The sequence below is a fragment of the Cetorhinus maximus genome, chromosome 23 (assembly GCF_964194155.1).
Source record: "Cetorhinus maximus chromosome 23, sCetMax3.hap1.1, whole genome shotgun sequence".
Lineage (NCBI taxonomy): Eukaryota > Metazoa > Chordata > Chondrichthyes > Lamniformes > Cetorhinidae > Cetorhinus > Cetorhinus maximus.
The window spans coordinates 19,073,532-19,093,556 of record NC_135901.1 but is presented as its reverse complement, the minus strand read 5'-3'; the positions used below and the strand labels follow the sequence as shown (position 1 = coordinate 19,093,556).

The 20,025-nt window shown below is 45.4% G+C and overlaps 3 protein-coding genes and 1 long non-coding RNA gene across 5 annotated transcripts in view; 2 read left to right on the top strand and 2 right to left on the bottom strand.

The window, feature by feature from the left end:
- LOC144697371 (uncharacterized) overlaps positions 1–20,025 on the bottom strand; it is a 423,816-nt gene that overhangs the window by 43,141 nt on the left and 360,650 nt on the right. The window lies entirely within an intron of this gene.
- The window catches only part of LOC144697271 (uncharacterized), a 407,386-nt gene that overhangs the window by 316,638 nt on the left and 70,723 nt on the right, over positions 1–20,025 (top strand). The window lies entirely within an intron of this gene.
- LOC144696971 (uncharacterized) overlaps positions 1–20,025 on the top strand; it is a 204,964-nt gene that overhangs the window by 129,233 nt on the left and 55,706 nt on the right. The gene's annotated exons all lie outside the window — the stretch shown is intronic.
- On the bottom strand, positions 13,579–15,789 carry LOC144696915 (uncharacterized). Its single transcript, XM_078568635.1, has one exon. The coding sequence runs from the start codon at positions 15,684–15,686 to the stop codon at positions 13,644–13,646; it is 2,043 nt and encodes a 680-aa protein (XP_078424761.1). The 5' UTR covers positions 15,687–15,789; the 3' UTR covers positions 13,579–13,643.

Genomic DNA, 20,025 nt, shown 5'->3' with positions numbered 1-20,025 from the left:
GTGAAGATAGGGCACATTCTGGGCCCCGGGGGATGGTGGGTAATAGCACCACCATTAAATCTTAGTAAAGACTAAGTGACATTTTGTGATTCGATTGGAATTGCAGCCAAAGGGTTCAGATAATTTCAAAGTTGGCGGATGTTACGAAACTTGGAAGCATTGTAAACTGTGAGGTGGAAAATGTTGAACTTCAAAAGGATGTAGGAAAGTTGGTGGAACGGACAAATAGGTGGCAGATGATGTTCAATGTGGAGAAGTGAGGTGATTTTTTTTTATTCATTCACAGGGTGTGGGCTTCGTTGGCTGAGCCAGCATTTATTGCCCATCCCTAGTTGCCCTTGAAAAGGTAGTGGTACACTCCTTCTTGCACCACTGCACAATGCTGTTAGGAAGGGATTCCAGGATTTTGACCCAGCGACAGCGAAGGAACAGTGATATATTTCCAAGTCTGGATGGTGAGTGACTTAGAAGGCGAACTTCCAAGTGGTGGTGTTCCCATCTATCTGCCGCCCTCGTCCTTCTAGATGGTAGTGGTCGTGGGCCTGGAAGGTGCTGTCAAAGGAACCTTGGTGAATTCCTGCAGTGCGCCTTGTAGATGGTACACACTGCTACTATTTTGTGTTGGTGGTGGAGGGAGTGAATGTTTGTGGATATGGTGCCAATCAAGCGGGCTGCTTTGTCCTGAAAAGTGTCAAGCTTCTTGAGTGTTGTGGGAGCTACACTCATCCAGGCAAGTGGGTAATATTCCATCACACTCCTGACTTGTGCCTTGTAGAAAGGGGACAGGCTTTGGGGATTCAGGAGGTGAGTTACTCGTCGCATGATTCCTAGCCTCTGTCCAGCTCTTGTGGCCACAGTATTTATAAAGCTAGTCCAGTTCAGTTTCTGATCAGTGATAACCCCCAAGATGTTGATAGTGGGGGATTCAGTGATTATAATGCCGTTGAACATCAAGGGGTTGGATTCTCTCTTGTTGGAGATGCTCATTGCCTGACACCTGTGTGGCATGAATGTTACTTGTCAGCCCAAGCCTGGATATTGTCTAGGTCTTGCTACATTTGGACATGGACTACTTCAATATCCAAGGAGTGGTGCTGAACATCATGCAATCATCAGCAAACATCCCCACTTCTGACCTTATGATGGAAGGAAGGTCATTGATGGAGCAGCTGAAGATGGCTGGGCCTAGGACACTACCCTGAGGAACTCCTGCAGTGATGTCCTGGAGCTGAGATGACTGACCTCCAACAACCACAACCATCTTCCTTTGTGCTAGGTATGACTCCAAGCAGGGAGAGTTTTCCCCCTGATTCCCAATGATTTCAGTTTTGCTAGGGCTCCTTGATGCCACACTCGATCAAATGCTGCCTTGATGTCAAGGGCAGTCACTCTCACCTCACCTCGGGAATTCAGCTCTTTTGTCCATATTTGAACCAAGGCTGTAATGAGGTCAAGAACTGAGTGGCCCTTGTGGAACCCAATCTGGGCATCAGTGAGCAGGTTATTGCTAAGCAAGTGTCACTTGATAGCACTGTTGATGACCCCTTCCATTACTTTATTGATGATCGGGAGTGGACTGATTGTAATTGGCCAGGTTGGATTTGTCCTGCTTTTTGTGTACAGGACATACCTGGGCAATTTTCCTCATAGCTGGGTAGATGCCAGTGTTGTAGCTGTACTGGAACAGCTTGGCTAGGGACGTGGCAAGTTCTTGAGCACAAGTCTTCAGTACTATTGCTGGAACGTTGTCAGGGCCCATAGCCTTTGCCTTAGCCATTGCTGCATAATCAGCTGTTTCTTGACATCACGTGGAGTGAATCGAATTGGCTGAAGGCTGGCATCTGTGATGCTGGGGAACCTCTGGAGGAGGCCAAGATGGATCATCCACTCGGCACTTCTGGCTGAAGATTGTAGCAAATGCTTCAGCCTCATCTTTTGCACTGATGTGCTGGGCTCCTCCAACATTGAGGTTGGGGATATTTGTGGAGCCTCCTCCTCCAGTGAGTTGTTTAATTGTCCACCACCATTCATGACAAAATGTGGCATTTTGGTAGGAAGAACATGGAGAGACAATATGAAATAAGGGATACAATTCTTAAGGGGGTGCAGGATCAGAGGAACTTGGGTGTTTCTGTGCCTAACTCATTAAGAGTGGCAGGAAAGATGGAGAGAGCAGTTAATAAAGCATACAGTATCCTGGGCTTTATCAATAGGGGCATAGAGTACAATAGCAAGGAGGTTATGCTGAGCTCATATAAAACATTAGTTAGACCTCAGCTGGAGTACTGTGTACATTTCTGGGCACCACACTATAGGAAGGATGTGAATGCATTGGAGGGAGTGTAGAAGAGGTTTACAAGAATGGTTCCACAGATGAGAAACTTCAGTTATGAAGATAAAGGTTGGGACTGTTGTCCTTGGAGAGGAGAAGGCTAAGAGGATATTTGATAGAGATGTTCAAAATCATGAGGGGGCCCAGACAGAATTGATAGAGAGAAACTGTTCCCACTTGTAAAAGGATCAAGAATGAGAGGGCACAGGTTGAAAGTGACTTGCAAAAGAAGTAAACATGATGTGAGAAAAAACTTTTTCACACAACGAGTGACTCGAGTCTGGAATGCACTGCCTAGAAGTGTAGTGGAGGCAGGTTAAATCGAGGCATTCAAGAGGGCAGTAGAAGATTATTTGAATAGAAACAATGCAAGTATATGGGGAAAAGGCAGAATGGCATTAAGCCGTAATGCTCATTTGGAGAGCCCTGCAGACACGATTCTGTTTCAAAAAACTAAGTGCATGAGTCATCTGTCATAGTGCTCTCCTGGATGTGAATAACAGCATCAATAAGTGCCTATAGTCAAATGTGAGCTTACTGGTGTGTCACCAAGTAGGATGCATGATTGAATCTTCTTCCACATGCACATTTAAATAGCCTCTCACCGGCCAGAATGTGCCCATTGTGCAACAAATCCTTGGAAAATTTAAATCTGGAGTGTTTACAGGTGGGAAAACTGAGTAAATCACTTCAAAAACATGAAGTATCTGAACGGTCTCTCTTGCGTGTGACTGCGCTGCTGTGTCAGTAAATAGAATGGCCAAGTGAATCCCTTTCCACACGCAGCTGGTGAACAGCCTTTCTGCATTGTGATTGTATCCACAAGTTAACAGGGAATTGAATGTCACCCCAGTCCACAATAACTACAGTATGTTGTAGATAGCACCTTAGCCACAGTAAAAGGTTCCAAATCCCTTCACAGCTATGTTAACAATCCCCACATTAGCATGGTAGATTCCCCACACCTCTGTGCTTGTGTCTCCAATTTGGTCCCCAGAACACTGCCATCATTTCCATCCAAAAATTGAAATTCACATATTTTGCCAAGGTAAATGGTCAATTCCATGGTGTAACACCCCAATGGTTGTAAGCAGCAGATCCTCTGGCTCCATATGAGATGTGCCTTGGTAGATGGGCTCAGAACGTAGTAAAAACACAGCCTAACAAATGCTTCAACAACTCCAAGTCACTGTCCACGGTTAAATGATCTGAGGGCCAAATGGACTCCTTGAACTCTCTCATTGCTTATTGTCTGATAAGAATGAGATCATACCTATCCAACCATCTTTTATCAACTGGAATAGATCGTTCAGCCCTTCGAACCTGCTCTGACATTCAGTTAGACTCTGGCTGATTAATTCATCTCCTCTGAACTTGAGGGACAAATTCCTGAACAGTTAGTTCCAGCCAGTTATGGGGGTTATTAACAAAAGCGGAAACAAATGCAAACTGTCAGAATGAACATGGTTCAGACCTGGATGTGATTAACAACTGCAATAAGAAGAGAATCCACCTCCAGAAGTTATTTGTGAACTCGTTGGTGTCTCATTAGGTTTTGTGACTGAGTGAATATCCTTCCACACAGGGAGCAAGTGAATGGCCTCTCCCTGGTGTGAACTCGCTGATGTGTCAGAAGGTCAGATGAATTAGTGAACCCCTTCCCACACACGGAGCAGGTGAACGGCCTTTCCCCAGTGTGACCACGCTTGTGTTTCAGGAGGTGAGATGAACTGCTGAATCCTTTCATACACACAGAGCAGGTGAATGGTCGCTCCCCAGTGTGAATTCGCTGGTGTGTGAGAAGGTTGAATGATCGACTAAATCCCTTCCCACACATGGAGTAGGTGAACGGTCTCGCCCCAGTGTGACTGCGTTGATGACTTTCCAGCTGGGATGGAGATCTGAATGCCTTCCCACAGTCCCCACATTTCCACAGTTTCTCTATAGTGTGGGTATCCTTATGTCTCTCCAGGTTGGCCGATTCCACGTCAGTAGATCCTCCCTTTAAAATTTCCTGTAAAAGAAGTTTACAAACATCAGCACTGTCAGTACAGGATAGAAATTCAGAACAGACGATTCTAGTTTCTATGGAGCATGTTTTCCTCACGTGTTCCTGCAAAGCAGTAAATCCTCATCCCACATACTCTCCCCCTCCCTTTGCTGGAATCCAAACCCAGGGTTACCAACTGCTCAGTATTTTATGGGTTTCTCCCTATTTGAGTTAACTGTCCCAGACTGCAAAGTGCCAGGATGCTGTTTGTCCCAAAAATTAGACCCTGCATTGAACCCTATTCAAACAGTTCTGGCAGCCAAACCTCATTCCCCACCCATCCTCACAGCTCTGGCAGCACCCCACTCAACAGCCTCCTCAACCCACACGTACGGACCCCATGGCAGGCCGTCCCTTAATTATCTCTGTGAGAGTTGCTGACCCTGCCAAACCCATCACATCATCTCCACCATTCCTTGCTCTACTCCCAGTTTTCTCCCTCTACTCTGGCTGGGTTCAGTTCTCAAGCCTCTCTTTGCAGAGTGAGAATATAATCAATCATTTTCTCTCCTGGTCACTGGGACCCGGAAGCCCCGCCCACTCTCTGTTGCTTCACCAAGAAGTTCAAAAGTCCTGGAGCTGCAAACATGGGACCTGCAGGTTCTTATTGGGGGTTTGGGCCCTCCAGCGGGTGTTTCTGAATCCTCCCCGCCCACCTCCCAGGGTTTCCTTCCTTCCCACAGATCAGATTCCTCATTGATTTGAGCCCAAAGTGTAACCTCTTATTTATTGTCCCCCCTCCCCCATCCTCTGATGTGAACCATCCTCCACTCGCTGACCCAGGATGGCGGCCGTTAACCTGGGCCTGTTCCCGGGAGGGAGAAGCCCCGCAGCTGCAAATCAGGAGCTGATAATTATTCATAACGGTTATTCCAGCTCACAATACCCGGGGAGTGATTGACGGGAGGTCCAGACCAATAGGAAGAGGGGATGGGGCAGGAAGACCGAACGAGTGCGGCTGGTCCTCCGACCAATCGGAGTGAAGGAGAGGCGGGGCTGAGCCCAGAACTCCCTCATTGTCTCCGCAAGCGCCCCGGATGCACATTGTCCCCGATAAAAATGGCGGCCGTTAAACCGGAGAATGGCCCTAGCAGCTGCAGCCGGTTCAAATGTCGTACCAGAGCTTCGTATTCGAAGTTTCTGGCCCTGACAGGGTGTTTGTGAAGCCTCCCAGCCCACTCGCCGGCTCCATCCCACCCTCATGACCCATCCGGCAGTATTTTACCGGCCGAGAATTTCGACACAAAGCACCTCAGCTCTTTCCCACCACCCGCACTGCGCATGCTACAGCTCACAAAGCCCGACTGATCGGCGGCCGATCTGGACCAATAGGAAGAGGGGGCGGGTCTGGAGGACCGAGCGGGTGCGCTTGGTCCTCCAAGCAATCGGATTGAGGGGCGGGGCTGAGCCCGGATCTCACTCATTGGCTGAAACTCTGCATCATTTTGAAAGCTGATTTGTCTCAAACTGCAGGAGAAAACTGGACCTTTCTGTTTGTGGCTTTAAACAGATGAAACTTCGTGGATGCGGAGCAAACATTTCAACATTTGTTAATTAAATATGTGAACATGATTAAACAATGTAGAAACAATGAGATAAAAACAAAAAAACTGCGGATGCTGGAAATCCAAAACAAAAAATAATAAATACCTGGAAAAACTCAGCAGGTCTGGCAGCATCGGCGGAGAAGAGTACAGTTGACATTTCGAGTCCTCATGTCCCTGTTCTGTTGAAGGATCATGAGGACTCGAAACGTCAACTGTACTCTTCTCTGCTGATGCTGCCAGACCTGCTGAGTTTTTCCAGGTATTTTTTATTTTTTGTAATGTAGAAACAATTCAAGGGCTGACTTAAAGGAATAACTGGGCAGACAGGGAACGTCATTACAACAAGGAGAGTCCCTGGTTTCAATAAATGAAGCTGTAAAAGGGTTAGGACACGTTAGGGAGAAGGTTAATACTGTCATCGTTCAGAACAACACAGGCTATGAAGGAACAGTTGATTCCAAAGACAATCTCTTCTGGTCTGTGTGGAGGGGATGTGCTGAATCAGGTCTAAAGGTGTGAAATGATATATGTTTTCTAGATTGGACATTAAAATCGGGAACTCAGAAGGATAGAGATTGGTGTTACGGGGGGGCGGGTGGGAGTGTGGGAGACCTGGATCAGTGCATTGCTCCAGGAAGCCCTAAAATCAGAGTGAACTAATTCCTTTAGGTAAGACCGATGGAAGCATTTAAAGTGGAGACCATAGATGTGTTGAAGGATGATGTGCAAAAGGAATTTGTGAACTTTCTGAGGTTAATAGTGAGGGGAAAGCAAGAGATCTGGAAAGTACCAGACATTTCATATATTATTTATTATAGCAGATACTTCATGTTGTTCCAGGAGAAATGGGGCCTGGTTGTATCAGTGTCAGATTTTACACAACACGCTGTCAGCCTGTGGTTTCACCATGAATGAAGAATCTCTGAATGGTACCATTCAAATCACTCGATGGAGCTCTCAGGAACCAAATTTTCTGCTCAAAAAGAGGAATGTTTGTGTGACAGCTAATGAGAAACAGCACCCACACTCACAGACATCCACACACAGAGACCTGCAAAAACACACACACACACACACACATCCATGAATGCAAAACCACACAGATACAAACAGAACCACATCTACACCCGCAAATAGGCATAGTTGCTTCGTAGTACAGGACTTGAGTATTGCTGAAAAGAGACATGTCTAAGCTTTTTATCTTGCACTCATCAGGAGACTCGCAAGAATGCCAATAAAAGGGGAAAGCAAGAATTTATACTGTATGTGAAGAGAGTAGTGATTGGTTGTCAAGTGGCATTGCCCTGGACAATGCACCAGTGATGGTGACTGACAGTTAACTGCCAAACATTATTTGAAATTTAAACCAGGCAGCTTTTTATTTTTATTCATTGATGGGATGTGGGCGTCGCTGGCTAGGCCAGCATTTACTGCCCATCCCTAATTGCCCTTGAGAAGGTGGTGATGAGCTGTTTCTTGAACCACTGCAGTCCTGTGGTGTAGGCACAACCACAGCGCTGTTAGGGATGGAGCTCCAGGATTTTGACCCAGCAACAGTGAAGGAACAATGATATATTTCCAAGCCAGGATGGTGAGTGGCTTGCAGGGGAACTTCCAGGTGGTGGTGTTCCCATGTATCTGCTGCCCTTGTCCTTCTAGATGGTAGCGGTCGTGGGATTGGAAGGTGCTGCGTAAGGAGCCAATGTGAGTTCCTGCAGTGCATCCTATGGATGGTACACTGCTGGCACTGTTCGCCATTGGTGCAGGTAGTGAATGTTTGTGGTATTTTTGCCAATCAAGTGGGCTGCTTTGTCCTTAATTGTGTCAAGCTTCTTGGGTGTCATTGGAGCTGCACTCAAACAGGCAAGTGGAGAATATTCTATCACACTCCTGACTTGTGCCCTGTTGATGGTGGACCCACTTTGGGAGTCAGGAAGTGATTTACTTGCCACAGGGTTCCTATCCACCTGCTCTTGCAGCCATAGTATTTATATGGCTTCTCCAGTTCAGTTGCTGGTCAAAGGTAACCCCCAAGTTGATGATAGTGGGGAATTCAGTGATGCTAATGTCACTGAATGTTAAGGGGGTGGTGGTTAGGCTCCCTATTGTTGGAGATGGTCATTGCCTGGCACTTGTGTGGCGTGAATGTTACTTGCCACTTGTCAGCCCAAGCCTAGACATTGTACAGGTCTTGCTGTATTTGAGCATGGACTGCTTCAGTTTCTGAGGAGTCGCGAATGGTGCTGAACATTGTGCAATCATCAGAGAAAATGCCAACATCTGACCTTATGATGGAAGGAAGGTCATTGATGAAGCAGCTGAAGATTTTTGGGCCCAGGCCACTACCCTGAGGAACATCTGCAGTGAAGTCCTGGATCTGAGATGATTGATCTCATACAACCACAACCACCTTCCTTTATGCTAAGTATGATTCCAACCAGTGGAGAGTTTTCACCTGATTCCAACTGACTCCAGTTTTGTTCGGGCTGCTTGATGCCGCATTCAGTCAAATGCTGCCTTGATGTCAAGGGCAGTAACTCTCACCTCACATCTGGAGTTCAGCTCTTTTGTCCATGTTTGAACCAAGGCTGTAATGAGCTCAGGAGCTGAGTGTCCCTGGTGGTACCCAAACTGAGCGTCAGTGAGCAGGTTATTGCAAAGCAAGTGCCTCTTGATTGCATTGTTGATGACCCTTTCCATCACTTTACTGATGATTGGGAATCGGCAATTGATTGATAGATTGGTAATTGAGTGTGTTGGATTTGTCTTGCTTTTTGCATGGGACATACCTGGACCCTCACTGGTCAGGGAATTGCTCTGAAGACTGAGTCAGTGAATGGCTGTCGCTTATTTTCTTTCACAGCAATGTGTGCACATGTTCTTTCTGTCTGCAAAGTACAGGGCCCTGTGTATTAATATCTGTAGCTTCCAGTACATGCAAAGATGCCACACAGCGAGCCCAGCTGACAATCTTATATTTGTTGTCAGCATAATTCTGAGCACACGGAGGATTATTTAGCAAATATCGTCCAATCACGGAATTACTTCTAATTTTGGACACTGTATTGAGTTTTGTAAGCACAGGCTGCTTGGGTATGGTCTGTACCCTGCCCGTTGTGAACAGCGGCTGGGACATGCTGTTTGATATGATCCGCCAATGTTTTGGATGTATGGCCTACATACCTAGCATCACACTGGCACCGAAATGGTGTGTAGGTATGTGGGCTGCACGTCCCAAAGACCAGTGGATATGTATGAGGGAGAAGGGAATATCACCATTCTTTGAGACATATGGCCTACACACCTAGCATCACACTGGCACCGAAATGGTTTGTAAGCCAATTTATGACTGTCAGTCAGGCTCTCAGTGTGGCATATTTGCGTGTTCTGGAGGCTGCATATAGTAATGCACAGGACCCTGTACTTTGCAGAAAGAAAGAACATGTACATGTATTGTGCCTTTTTCAGCTAAACAAAATAAGTGACAGCCATCCGTTGACTCATTCCTCAGGACAATGCCTTAACCAATCAGGGTCAAGCTGCCTGGTTTAAATTTCAAATAATACTTGGCAGTTAACTGTCATTCACCATCACTTGTGCATTTACCATGGCAACGCCACTTGCCAACCAATCAGTACTCTCTTCACATACAGTCTAAGTTGTTGTTTCCCCCTTATATTGTTATTCTTGTGAGTCTTCTGATGAGTGCTGGATGAAAAGCTTAGACATGTCTCATTTTTCAGCAAAACACAGGAATACCTCATGTTCTATCAGGTGGACAACAGCAGACAGCCTGACTAATACTGAGGATAAAGTATCGATGTCTGCAAGGGCCACAATGTTAGAGAAATTCAACTTTAAAAAAAAAATCATTCCTGAGTCATATTATTGCCCATTCCTGATTTCCCTTGAGAATATGGTGGCGAGCTGCCTTATTGAACCATTGCAGTTCATATGGTGCAGGTACACCCACAGTGCTGTTAGGGAGGGAGTTCCAGGATTTTGACTCAGTGACAGTGAAGGAATGGCGATATATATCCAAGTCAGGATGGTGTGTGACTTGGAGGGGAACTTCCAGTTGATGGTGTTCCCACCAACTAAACAGTATCTTCCAGTAACTGTGAGTGGTTTTGGTCATATAATTCCACTGTTTTCTCTAAATCTTAAATCAATATTGAACAACATCTGAGACAGTGGAAACAACAAACAATAACACTGAGCGATCTATTGTCACCCTGAGTGATCATTCCCTGTGGAAGATAATGTATAATACAGGACAACATCCCTGGATAATCACAGCATCTATTTTCCTCCTGGTATTACAGATGATGCTGATTTCCCTTATATTGATGGTCTTGATGAAGAGAATTCTAAGACAGGTTACAAGGAGAAAGAATATAATGGAAATGCAAATAGCTGTTTGGTAGTACAGAAGTTGTGTATCGCTGAAAAAGGACACATGTCAAAGCTTTTCATCTTGCACTCATCAGGACAATTCTCAAGAGTGCCAAATATAAAAGGAACAACAATTTATACTTCATGATTGATTGGCAAGTGGACTCTGATTGGCAGAGGCTTTGCCATGGAGCTGTTTACTGATGACTGACAGTTAACTGCCAAGTTTTGTTTAGATTCAAACCAAGCAGGTTGACTCTGATTGGTCAAGGCATTTCCCTGGGCAATGAACCAGAGAATTACTGTCACCTATTTTGCATAGTTGAAACAGGCACAATATGTGTACATGTTCTTTGTGTCAGCACAGGGCCCTGTGTATTAAAATATGTAGCTTCCAGCTTGCGACGTGTGTCACGCTTCGAGTCTGACTGATAATCTTAAATTATCCCACTAAATAAGTTGTCAGTGTAATTCTTAGTGCACTCAGGATTGTTTAGAAAATGTCCAATTGCAGAATCACATCTTATGTTGGACGCCATGTTTTGAATTTTGCAAGCACGGGCTGGTTGTGTACAGTTGGTAACTTGCCTGTTGCGAACAGCCAAAGGGACATGCTGTTTGATATGATTCGCCAGTCTTTGGAAGTACAGCCTACATACATCACATCGACACTGAAATTCATATAGCACATTATCCATTTGTGTGATAGGCAGAACACCTTTTTGGCTTGACAGCAACATCCTGTTCATGGTGAATCCACTTATGTTGCAACTCAATGAATTGTTGTTCTCTTTACATTTGGTATTATTGTGAATTGTCCTGATGTGTGCAAGACATAAAGCTTCGACAACATTTCTTTTTACAACAATAATGGAAGTATTGGCACAGACGAGAGGAAAGCTTTGAAGCTTCAAAAGAATCTTCTTGAGCCTCGAGGTGGGGAATGGAGACAGAGGGAGGCCAGGTGAGGAAAATTAGAATAATTCTAACAACTTTATTAAACATTTCTCATTACTAAACACACTTACACACGTTAAAACTAAGAATCTGCAAAAGAAGCAGGTTCTAGGAGGTCATATTGAGGATAAGATTAGAACCTGCAAATAGACATGAATAGATCAATGGATAGACAATGTATGTTCTCAGCCCTGAGCAGAGGGTCAAGAGATGGACTGAATACAAGGACATTAAGTCTTTCAGAAGGAGATGAGAGATTCAGGTACAAACTGTGAGGAAAGCAATGACAATATTGCACAGACTCACTGAAGAGGATTACATCATTTACATGAATTAATAGGGTGATGTGTTCCGCTTTGGTAAACAAATAGCAACAATGTGTTGAAATATCATCAAGTTAGCAAGACGTTACTAAAGTCAAAAAGGATCAATACACAAAAGCTCGGGGTCCTTGACCTTCAATCAGACTGATCAGATTAGAATAATGTGCTCACAACTCTTTCTGATGAGTCCTCCTGTGAGTGTCCAATAATCTCATGGTCTCTGTATGTCATGGGTTATGTACTAGAAATAAAAACATTAAACCAATGTCTCAATGCTTCCTCATATCTGAGCTTGTTTAAAGGGATACAGAAAATTCTGTAAAAACACAAAATATCTTTAGCTTTTAGGGAGCAACACTCTAACATTTTGAAATGAATTTCAGGATCTCTGATCAGTACTATATACATTATCAGGAAATGTGTTTCCAGGCAGTGAATAGGTGAATATCCTCCCTCCACTTTGTATTTGGCATTTTTACAGTTGTCATTATGATCAAACCCTTTTGCACAGACACACACACACACACAGACAAACACCCACTATGCAGTGTGAACTCACTGATGAGTCAAAAGTTTAAATGACTGATCGAATCCCTTCCCATGCATAGAGCAGGTGAACAGTCTCTGCCCAGCGTGAACTTGCTGGTGTGTCCAGAGATTGGATGAATTAATGACATCTGCACAGTGTTTTCCCAGTGTGAACATGTTGTTGATTCATCATGTCAGTTGATTCCATGAATGACTGGCCATCAGCAGGCTGCACGACTAAGTGAATCCCTACTCTCACGACTTACTGGGGATAATGTGCTGTAATATCAAGCCCCACTGTACCCCGAGTGCGACAAATGTGAACAGTTTGATTAAACCACCAGATTTCCCCAATCCTACCTAACTGTTGGTAACTTAGGTTAACAGAATATGAGCACCAGGTTTGTAAACTTAATAAGTAAATAACTGTTCATTGAATAAATTGTCTTTAACTAGTGGCAAAAGAAAGAAGTATGAACTGCTAACTTCTAACACCCTAACTTAAACTCTACCCCTTTCTTAAATCCCTGTACACACACACACGACTCACAAAACATGGATTTTAAGGGTGGGATAAAACAGTTCAATAGCACTAATTCAGGAGTACAGGATTTGATGGGGTGATTTTGATTGATGTCTTCCAAATTCCTTTCAGAACTTTGTTGATGACACGAGGTGGTCTTCCAGCAATTTCAGTGTGTAGTTCACTGATTGAGCACTTGCCTTTCAATGTCTCTAACAGTGATGTTCCCCTTTGTCTCTTGGCAGGGATTTTCAGTGAGAGCAGGTTACTGAGATATGAGGAGAAAAAGCCAGCAAGCTATTCTTGTGGAATTACTGGTATCTTCCACACACAGGAGAAAGAGGTTTTAGGTCTTGTTCCTTTCAGGCTCAGAGCTATTCTGCTGCATTGCCCTCAAACAAAACCTGATCAACTGGTCAGGAGCCAATTAAAGCGTTTTGTCAGGCAGCTGCCTTGGTCTAGGAGTCCTTTCCAGCACCATCCTATATTTCATGGCACACTCTGTTCCACGATTGCAACATTGCATATATCTCTCATGCTGTTCCAGCGGACATGTCTTTCAAACTGCAGCCATTGTAATTTTAATTCACAGTCCAATAGAAAATGAAAGACTTGTTCTTTACAACGGTCCAACAGAAATAAAAAATATTTTATACCTTACACTACTCACACACCGGCCAAGTTAATGACTGTCCAACAACAGTCTGTATGACTAAGTGAATCCCTACCCATACACCAATCAAGTGAATGACTGTCCAACAACAGACTGTATGACAGAATGAATCTCTACTTACACACCAAGCAGATAATTGGCCTCTCCCCAGTGAGAACTTGCTGGTGTCTCAGAAGGGTGCATGTCTGATCGAATCTCTTCCCACACTTCGAGCATGAGATAGTCTCTCCACAATGTGACTGCACTGGTGTAACAGTGAGGTGAGATGATTGCCTGAACTCAGAACCACAGTGAGAGCAGCTGAAAGGTTTCACATCAGTGGACACTTTGATGGGACAGAAGTTCCCCAGAACTTTTATAGCACTTCCTGCAGTCAGGGCATTTAAAAGGTCTCTTGTCAGTGTGAACACGCTGGTGTCTCAGCAGGTTGGATGAGGTGGTGAATCTCTTCCTACACTCAGGGCAGGTGAAAGGCCTCTCTCTAGTGTGAACTCGCTGGTGTGTCAGCCAGCAAGATGAGGTAGTGAAACCCTTCCCACATTCAGAGCAGGTGAATGGACTCTCCTCAGTGTGACTGTGCTGATGTAGAGTGAGGTCAGATGATCTTCTGAACCCAGTGCCACAATGAGAGCACCTGAATGGTCTCTCGTCAGTGTGAACACGTTGATGAGACATCAGGTCCCCAGAATTTTTATAGCACTTCCCGCAGTCTGGGCATTTAAAAGGTCTCTTGTCAGTGTGAACTCGCTGGTGTCTCAGCAGGTTGGATGAGGTAGTGAATCCCTTCCCACACTTGGGGCATGTGAATGGCCTCTCCCCAGTGTGAACTCGCTGGTGTGTCAGCAGGAGTGCTAAACAGGTGAATCCCTTCCCACACCTGGAGCAGGTGAATGGCCTCTCCCCAGTGTGAGTGCGCCAATGTGTTGACAGCTGGGATGACTGAGTGAATCCCTTCCCACACTCAGAGCAGGTGAATGGTCTCTCCCCAGTGTGAATGCGCCGGTGTGTCAGCAGGTGGGATGACTGAGTGAATCTCTTCCCACACTCAGAGCAGGTGAATGGCCTCTCCCCTGTGTGAACTCGCTGGTGTGTAAGCAGACGGGATGAGATACTGAATCCCTTCCCACATTCGGAGCAGGTGAATGGACTCTCCCCAGTGTGACTGTGCTGATGTACCATGAGGTCAGATGATCGCCTAAAGCCAATCCCACAGTGAGAGCACCTGAATGGTCTCATGTCACTGTGAACACGTTGATGGGACAACAGTCCCCCAGAACTTTTAAAGCACTTCCCGCAGTCTGGGCATTTAAAAGGTCTCTCATCAGTGTGAACTCGCTGGTGCATTAGCAGGTGGGATGAACAAATGAATCCCTTCCCACACTTGGAGCAGCTGAACGGTCTCTCTGCAGTGTGAGTGCGCTGGTGTATCAGCAGTTGAGATGTAGTAACGAATCCCTTCCCACAGTCAAAGCAGGTGAATGGCCTCTCCCTGGTGTGAGTGCCCTGATGTACAGTGAGGTCAGATGGTCGTCTGAACCCAGTCCCGCAATGAGAGCACTTAAACGGTCTCTCATTAGTGTGAACACGTTGATGGGAGATCAGTTCCCCAGAGGTTTTACAGGACTTCCCGCAGTGTGAGCATTTAAAAGGTCTCTCCCCAGTGTGAATTCGCTGGTGTCTCAGCAGGTTGGATGACTGAGTGAACCCCTTCCCACAATCAGGGCATGTGAATGGCCTCTCCCCAGTGTGAATGCGCTGGTGTGCCAACATGTTTGCTGAACAAGTGAACCCCTTCCCACACTTGGAGCAGGTGAATGGCCTCTCCCCAGTGTGAATGCGCTGGTGAGTCAGCAGTTGAGATAACTGAGTGAATCCCTTGCCACACTCAGAGCAGGTGAATGGCCTCTCCCCAGTGTGAATGCGCTTGTGTGCCTGCAGTTGGGATGACTGAGTGAATCGCTTTCCACACTCAGAGCAGATGAATGGCCTCTCCCCAGTGTGAAATCGCTGGTGTATCAGCAGGTAAGATGAGGTAGTGAATCCCTTCCCACACTGGCAGCAGGTGAATGGTCTCTCCCCATTGTGATGTCGTTGGTGTGTCAGCAGGCTAGATGAATGAATGAATCTCTTCCCACACTCAGGGCAGGTGAACGGCTTTTCCCCAGTGTGAATGCGCCGATGAGAATCCAGCTCAGACGGGTAATTGAATCCCTTCCCGCAGTCCCCACATTTCCAAAGTTTCTCCCCAGTGTGACTGCGCTCATGTTTCGAAAGGTCAAATGATTGACTGAAGCCTCGTCCACACACAGTGCACATGTATGGTTTCTCTCCACTGTGAACAGTGCTTTTACCTTCCATGTTCAAAATCCAACTGTGATATTCAGGCTACGATAAATTGAGTGACTGTGAGATCCTGATGTGATTTTTCGTTTGAGGTTCTGACTGCAATTCCTCCCCTTCAAACACCCTGTAAAAGTGAATTAAAACAGAAAAAAGGGAGTGAGGGAGAACTCACAAAAACACAAAGAGAGGTAGTGTGCGAGAAAGAGAGAGGGATAGAGCGAGAGCGAGAGAAGGAGAGCTAAGGAGAGGAATTTTATATATCTACAAGTTGACCAGAACTTTGACAGAATCTGTCAAACCATGAACCTTCACCCCTAGAAGGACCAGGGTAGCAGGTGTATGTGAACACCATCAGCTACAAATTCTTCTCCAAGTCACATACCATCCTGGCTTGTTTAACATCGAGTACTGGATGAGCAGAAATTTCCTATAATTAAGTATTGAGAAGACTGAAGCCATTGTCTTCAGTCCCCACGACAAATTCCACTCCCAGCCACTGGCTCCATCCCTCTCCATGGTAAATGTGTGAGGCTGAATCAGACTGTTCACAACCTCGGTGTCATATTTCACCCAAAGTTTTCAACCACATATCCACATCACCACCAAGATCCCCCATTTCCACCTCAGTAGCATCACCTGATTCCACCCTAGTATCCGCTCATCTACTGCTTAAACTGTCACCCATTCCTTTGTTACCTCTAGATTTAACTATCCTAACACACTCCTGGACAGCCTCCCACATTCAACTTCCCTCTAATGTTGAGCTCACCCAGACCTCCATTGCTGTGTGCTTCCTCGTACCAAGTCGTTTTTGCCCATCAGCCCTGTGCTCACTGATCTACATAAGCTCCCATTTAATAAGTACCTACATTTTAAAATTCTAGTGCTTGTTTTCAAATCCCTCCATGCTCTTGCCCTTCTCTGTCTCTGTGATCTCCTCCATGCTCTTGTCCCTTTCTGTCTCCGTAATCTCCTCCATGCTCCTGTCCCTCTCTGTCTCTGCAATCTCCTCCATGGTCTTGTCCCTCTCTATCTCTGTAATCTCCTCCATGCTCTTGTACCTCCCTGGCTCTGTAATCTCCTCCATACTCTTATACCTCCCTGGCTCTGTAACCTCCTCCATGCTCTTGTCCCTCCCTGTCTCCGTAATCTCTCCCATGCTCTTGTCCCTCCCTGTCTCTGTAATCTCCTCCATGCTCTTGTCCCTCCATGTCTTTGTAATCTCCTCCATGCTCTTGTCCCTCCCGGCCTCTGTAATCTCTTCCAGGCTCTTGTCCCTCCCTGGCTCTGTAATCTCCCCCATGCTCTTTTCCCTCCTGGCCACTGTAATCTCCTCCATGCTTCTGTCACTTCCTGCCACTGTAATCTCCATACTCTTGCCCCTGCCTGTTTCTGTAATCTCTTCCAATCACACAATCCTCTGAAATATCTGCGCTCCTATAATTCCGGCCTATTGACCATTGCTGATTTTAATCGCTCCACTATTGGTGGTCGTTCTTTCAGCTGTCAAGGCCACAAGCTCTGGAATTTCCTCCTTAAACCTCTTTGTCTCTCTACCACGTTTTCCTCCTTTAAAATACTCCTTAAAACCTACCTCTGACCAAGCTTTTGGTCACCTTCCTTAATATCTCCTTATGTGGCTCGTTATCAAATGTTGCTTTGTAAATTTCTGTGAAACATCTTGGAACGTTGTATTGCATCAAAAGTGTGATATAAATACAAATTAGTATTGTTGACTTGGACATATATCATCTTCATCATCACTGGGTGAATAACCTATAACTCCTTATCTAACAGCATTGTGGGAGCACCTTCACCACATGGACCGCAGTGGTTCAAGAAGGTCAAACATCATCTTCTGCACCGGCAACTAGGGATTGGTAATATCTGCTGCTGGTCTCTTGCCAAGACCCAGCCTGGGCATAACGTGCTAAACAGTCTTCTTCAGTATTGTAATCACTCAATGATTCTATGACTCAATGAAACAGAACCCACGCTGGAGGCCAGGGATCAACTCCTGTCACCAAAGCCCACTGTAGTACAACCCGGCTCTTAATCAGTCTGTCTGTGTTTACAGATTTGGTTCTCCAATTGATGCCTGGAATAAAATAATAGCAAAATACTGCAGCTGCTGGAAATCTGAAATAAAAATAAAAAGTGCTGGGGACACTCAGCAGGGCAACATCTGTGGAGAAAGAAACAGAGTTAACATTTCAGGATGCACAGAAAGAATTACGGGGAATAAAAATTGTGCAGAATTTAATGGACAGTATAAGGTCAGAAGTGGAAGAGAAATGGACTAGAGCACAGGAAAAACAATTCCTGACAATGAAAGGTACTGCGGGAAGATAAAGCTGGAAAGCCAGCAGCACATGGTTGGGGGATGGGCAGCAGTGGAACTCATTTAGGCAGAGTAAATGGAAGTAACAGTAAAACAGGAAACATAACTACAATACATTCATTATCAGAAGCAGAGGAAGTTAGACATTGGCAGAGAGGTGATCAGGGAGGGCAAAGATGAAACAGAGCAATGGGTGAACGTGGATTCAGATCCACAGTAAAGGTGTCAAACCAGCTCCAGGGATGTGGAACTTCTCACAGATAACAGCACAGAGCTAAAAGCTCTAAATTGCAGATGAATAGTCAAAGATATCACCGAAACAATTTCAGTTTTCAATTTTAAAATCTCCTGCTGGAGCCGGAAACTGGAAAGACATGAGAAGCACTGAATTCAGAGAAAAATCTCCCAGTTGAGGAAATAGCCACGAACTCCAATCATCCATTAACATCCATTAATCACTAACCACAGCTCTGAAGAAAAGTCAAACGGACTCGAAACCTTAATTCTGTCTTTATCTCTGTCAGACCTGCTGAGTTTTTCCAGCATTTTTTGCCTTTGTTTCATTACTCACTATGGTTTGTTACCTGTCACTCAGCCAATTCTGTATCCACGTTGTTCGTGTCCCTTTTATTCCATGAGCTGGAACTTTGCTCACAACTTAAAGTCTGTTGTGAGGCACTGTATCAAATGTCTTTTGGAAATCCATTTACATTACATCAGCAGCATTACCCTCATCAACCCTCTCTGTTATCAATTCAAAAAACTCCAGCAAGTTAGTTAAAGATGATTTTAAACAGTCTTCCTGCCTGCAACCTGGTAAAGTTGGTTAAAGATGATTTTTGATAAACAAATCGATCCCTGTCAGCCCAGGATAGAAATTCACACCATTCTCTCCTCCTGTTGCCTACTCCAGGATCAGTAAAGTGAGTTAAAGATGATTTCTCATTAACAAACCCATGGCTGCATTTCCTTCATTAACCCACATTTATGTCCACTCGGGCCTGGCACCGGGAGAAAGCTCGCAGCTGCCGTTCCGTTCGGTGCAAAGGCGGGCCCGGTACTTTCTTACTGGGGGTGTTGAGGCCTCCACTGGGTGTTTGTGAAGCCTCCCCTCCCACCCACTGCCCCTAACGCTGCCTCCGCTTATCCGCCTCCTTCCCACCTGAAGATGAGACAAACAAGCGTCTGTCCATGAACATCACCCGCACTGCGCATGCTCCAGATCACAATGCTCGGCGAGTGATTAACAGAGGCTTCGGACCAATAGGAAGATGGGGCGGGACCGAGCGGGAGCGGCTGGTCCTCCAGCCAATCGGAGTGAATGAGGGGCGGGGTGAGCCCGGATTTCCCTCATTGGCTGAAACTCTGCATCATTTTGGAAGCTGATTTGTCTCAAACTCCAGGAGAAAACTGGGCCTTTCTGTTTGTGGCTTTAAACAGATGAAACCCTGTGGGTGTGGAGCAAACATTTCAACATTTGTTACTGAAATGGATTCATTCAGGACAGACAGTAGGCATTATTTCAGGAAATTACACAGTGTAGTGGTTGTTTCTCTTTGAACTCATCCCTTGGAGAACAGTGTGAATTAGTGGAAGAATTCACAGGCTGCTTAATACTCCTTCTATGACTGGAACCATTTAATTCCAGCCGATCTGTTGGTCCGGTTTCAACCAGGAGAGTGTGAGGAGCTCCCACAACTCACTCAATGGGAGTGGACAGCCAGACCCGCCAGACACACCTATCCTGCCTGATATCAACCTAGAATGAGCTGGAGAGCCGTCTCCACTCACCAGGACAGTCTGCAGTGGGATTTCTTACTCAGAGGCGGGAATGTTAACGATTATTTCTTATTAATAACCCCAAAACCTACAAGGGTCACCAAACTGAATCTACTCCTTTTTGCCCTCAACATTGTGCAAATACAGTCTTTATATTATTTCCACAGCTTAATGGTGGCACTTACATCATCTAACCATCTCCTCCCTTGTGAGAGTGCAGAACTACAGTAGCTG

Excerpts from the sequence above, each read along its gene's own strand:
- LOC144696915 (XM_078568635.1), bottom strand. The coding sequence starts at position 15,686 with ATGGAAGGTAAAAGCACTGTTCACAGTGGAGAGAAACCATACATGTGC.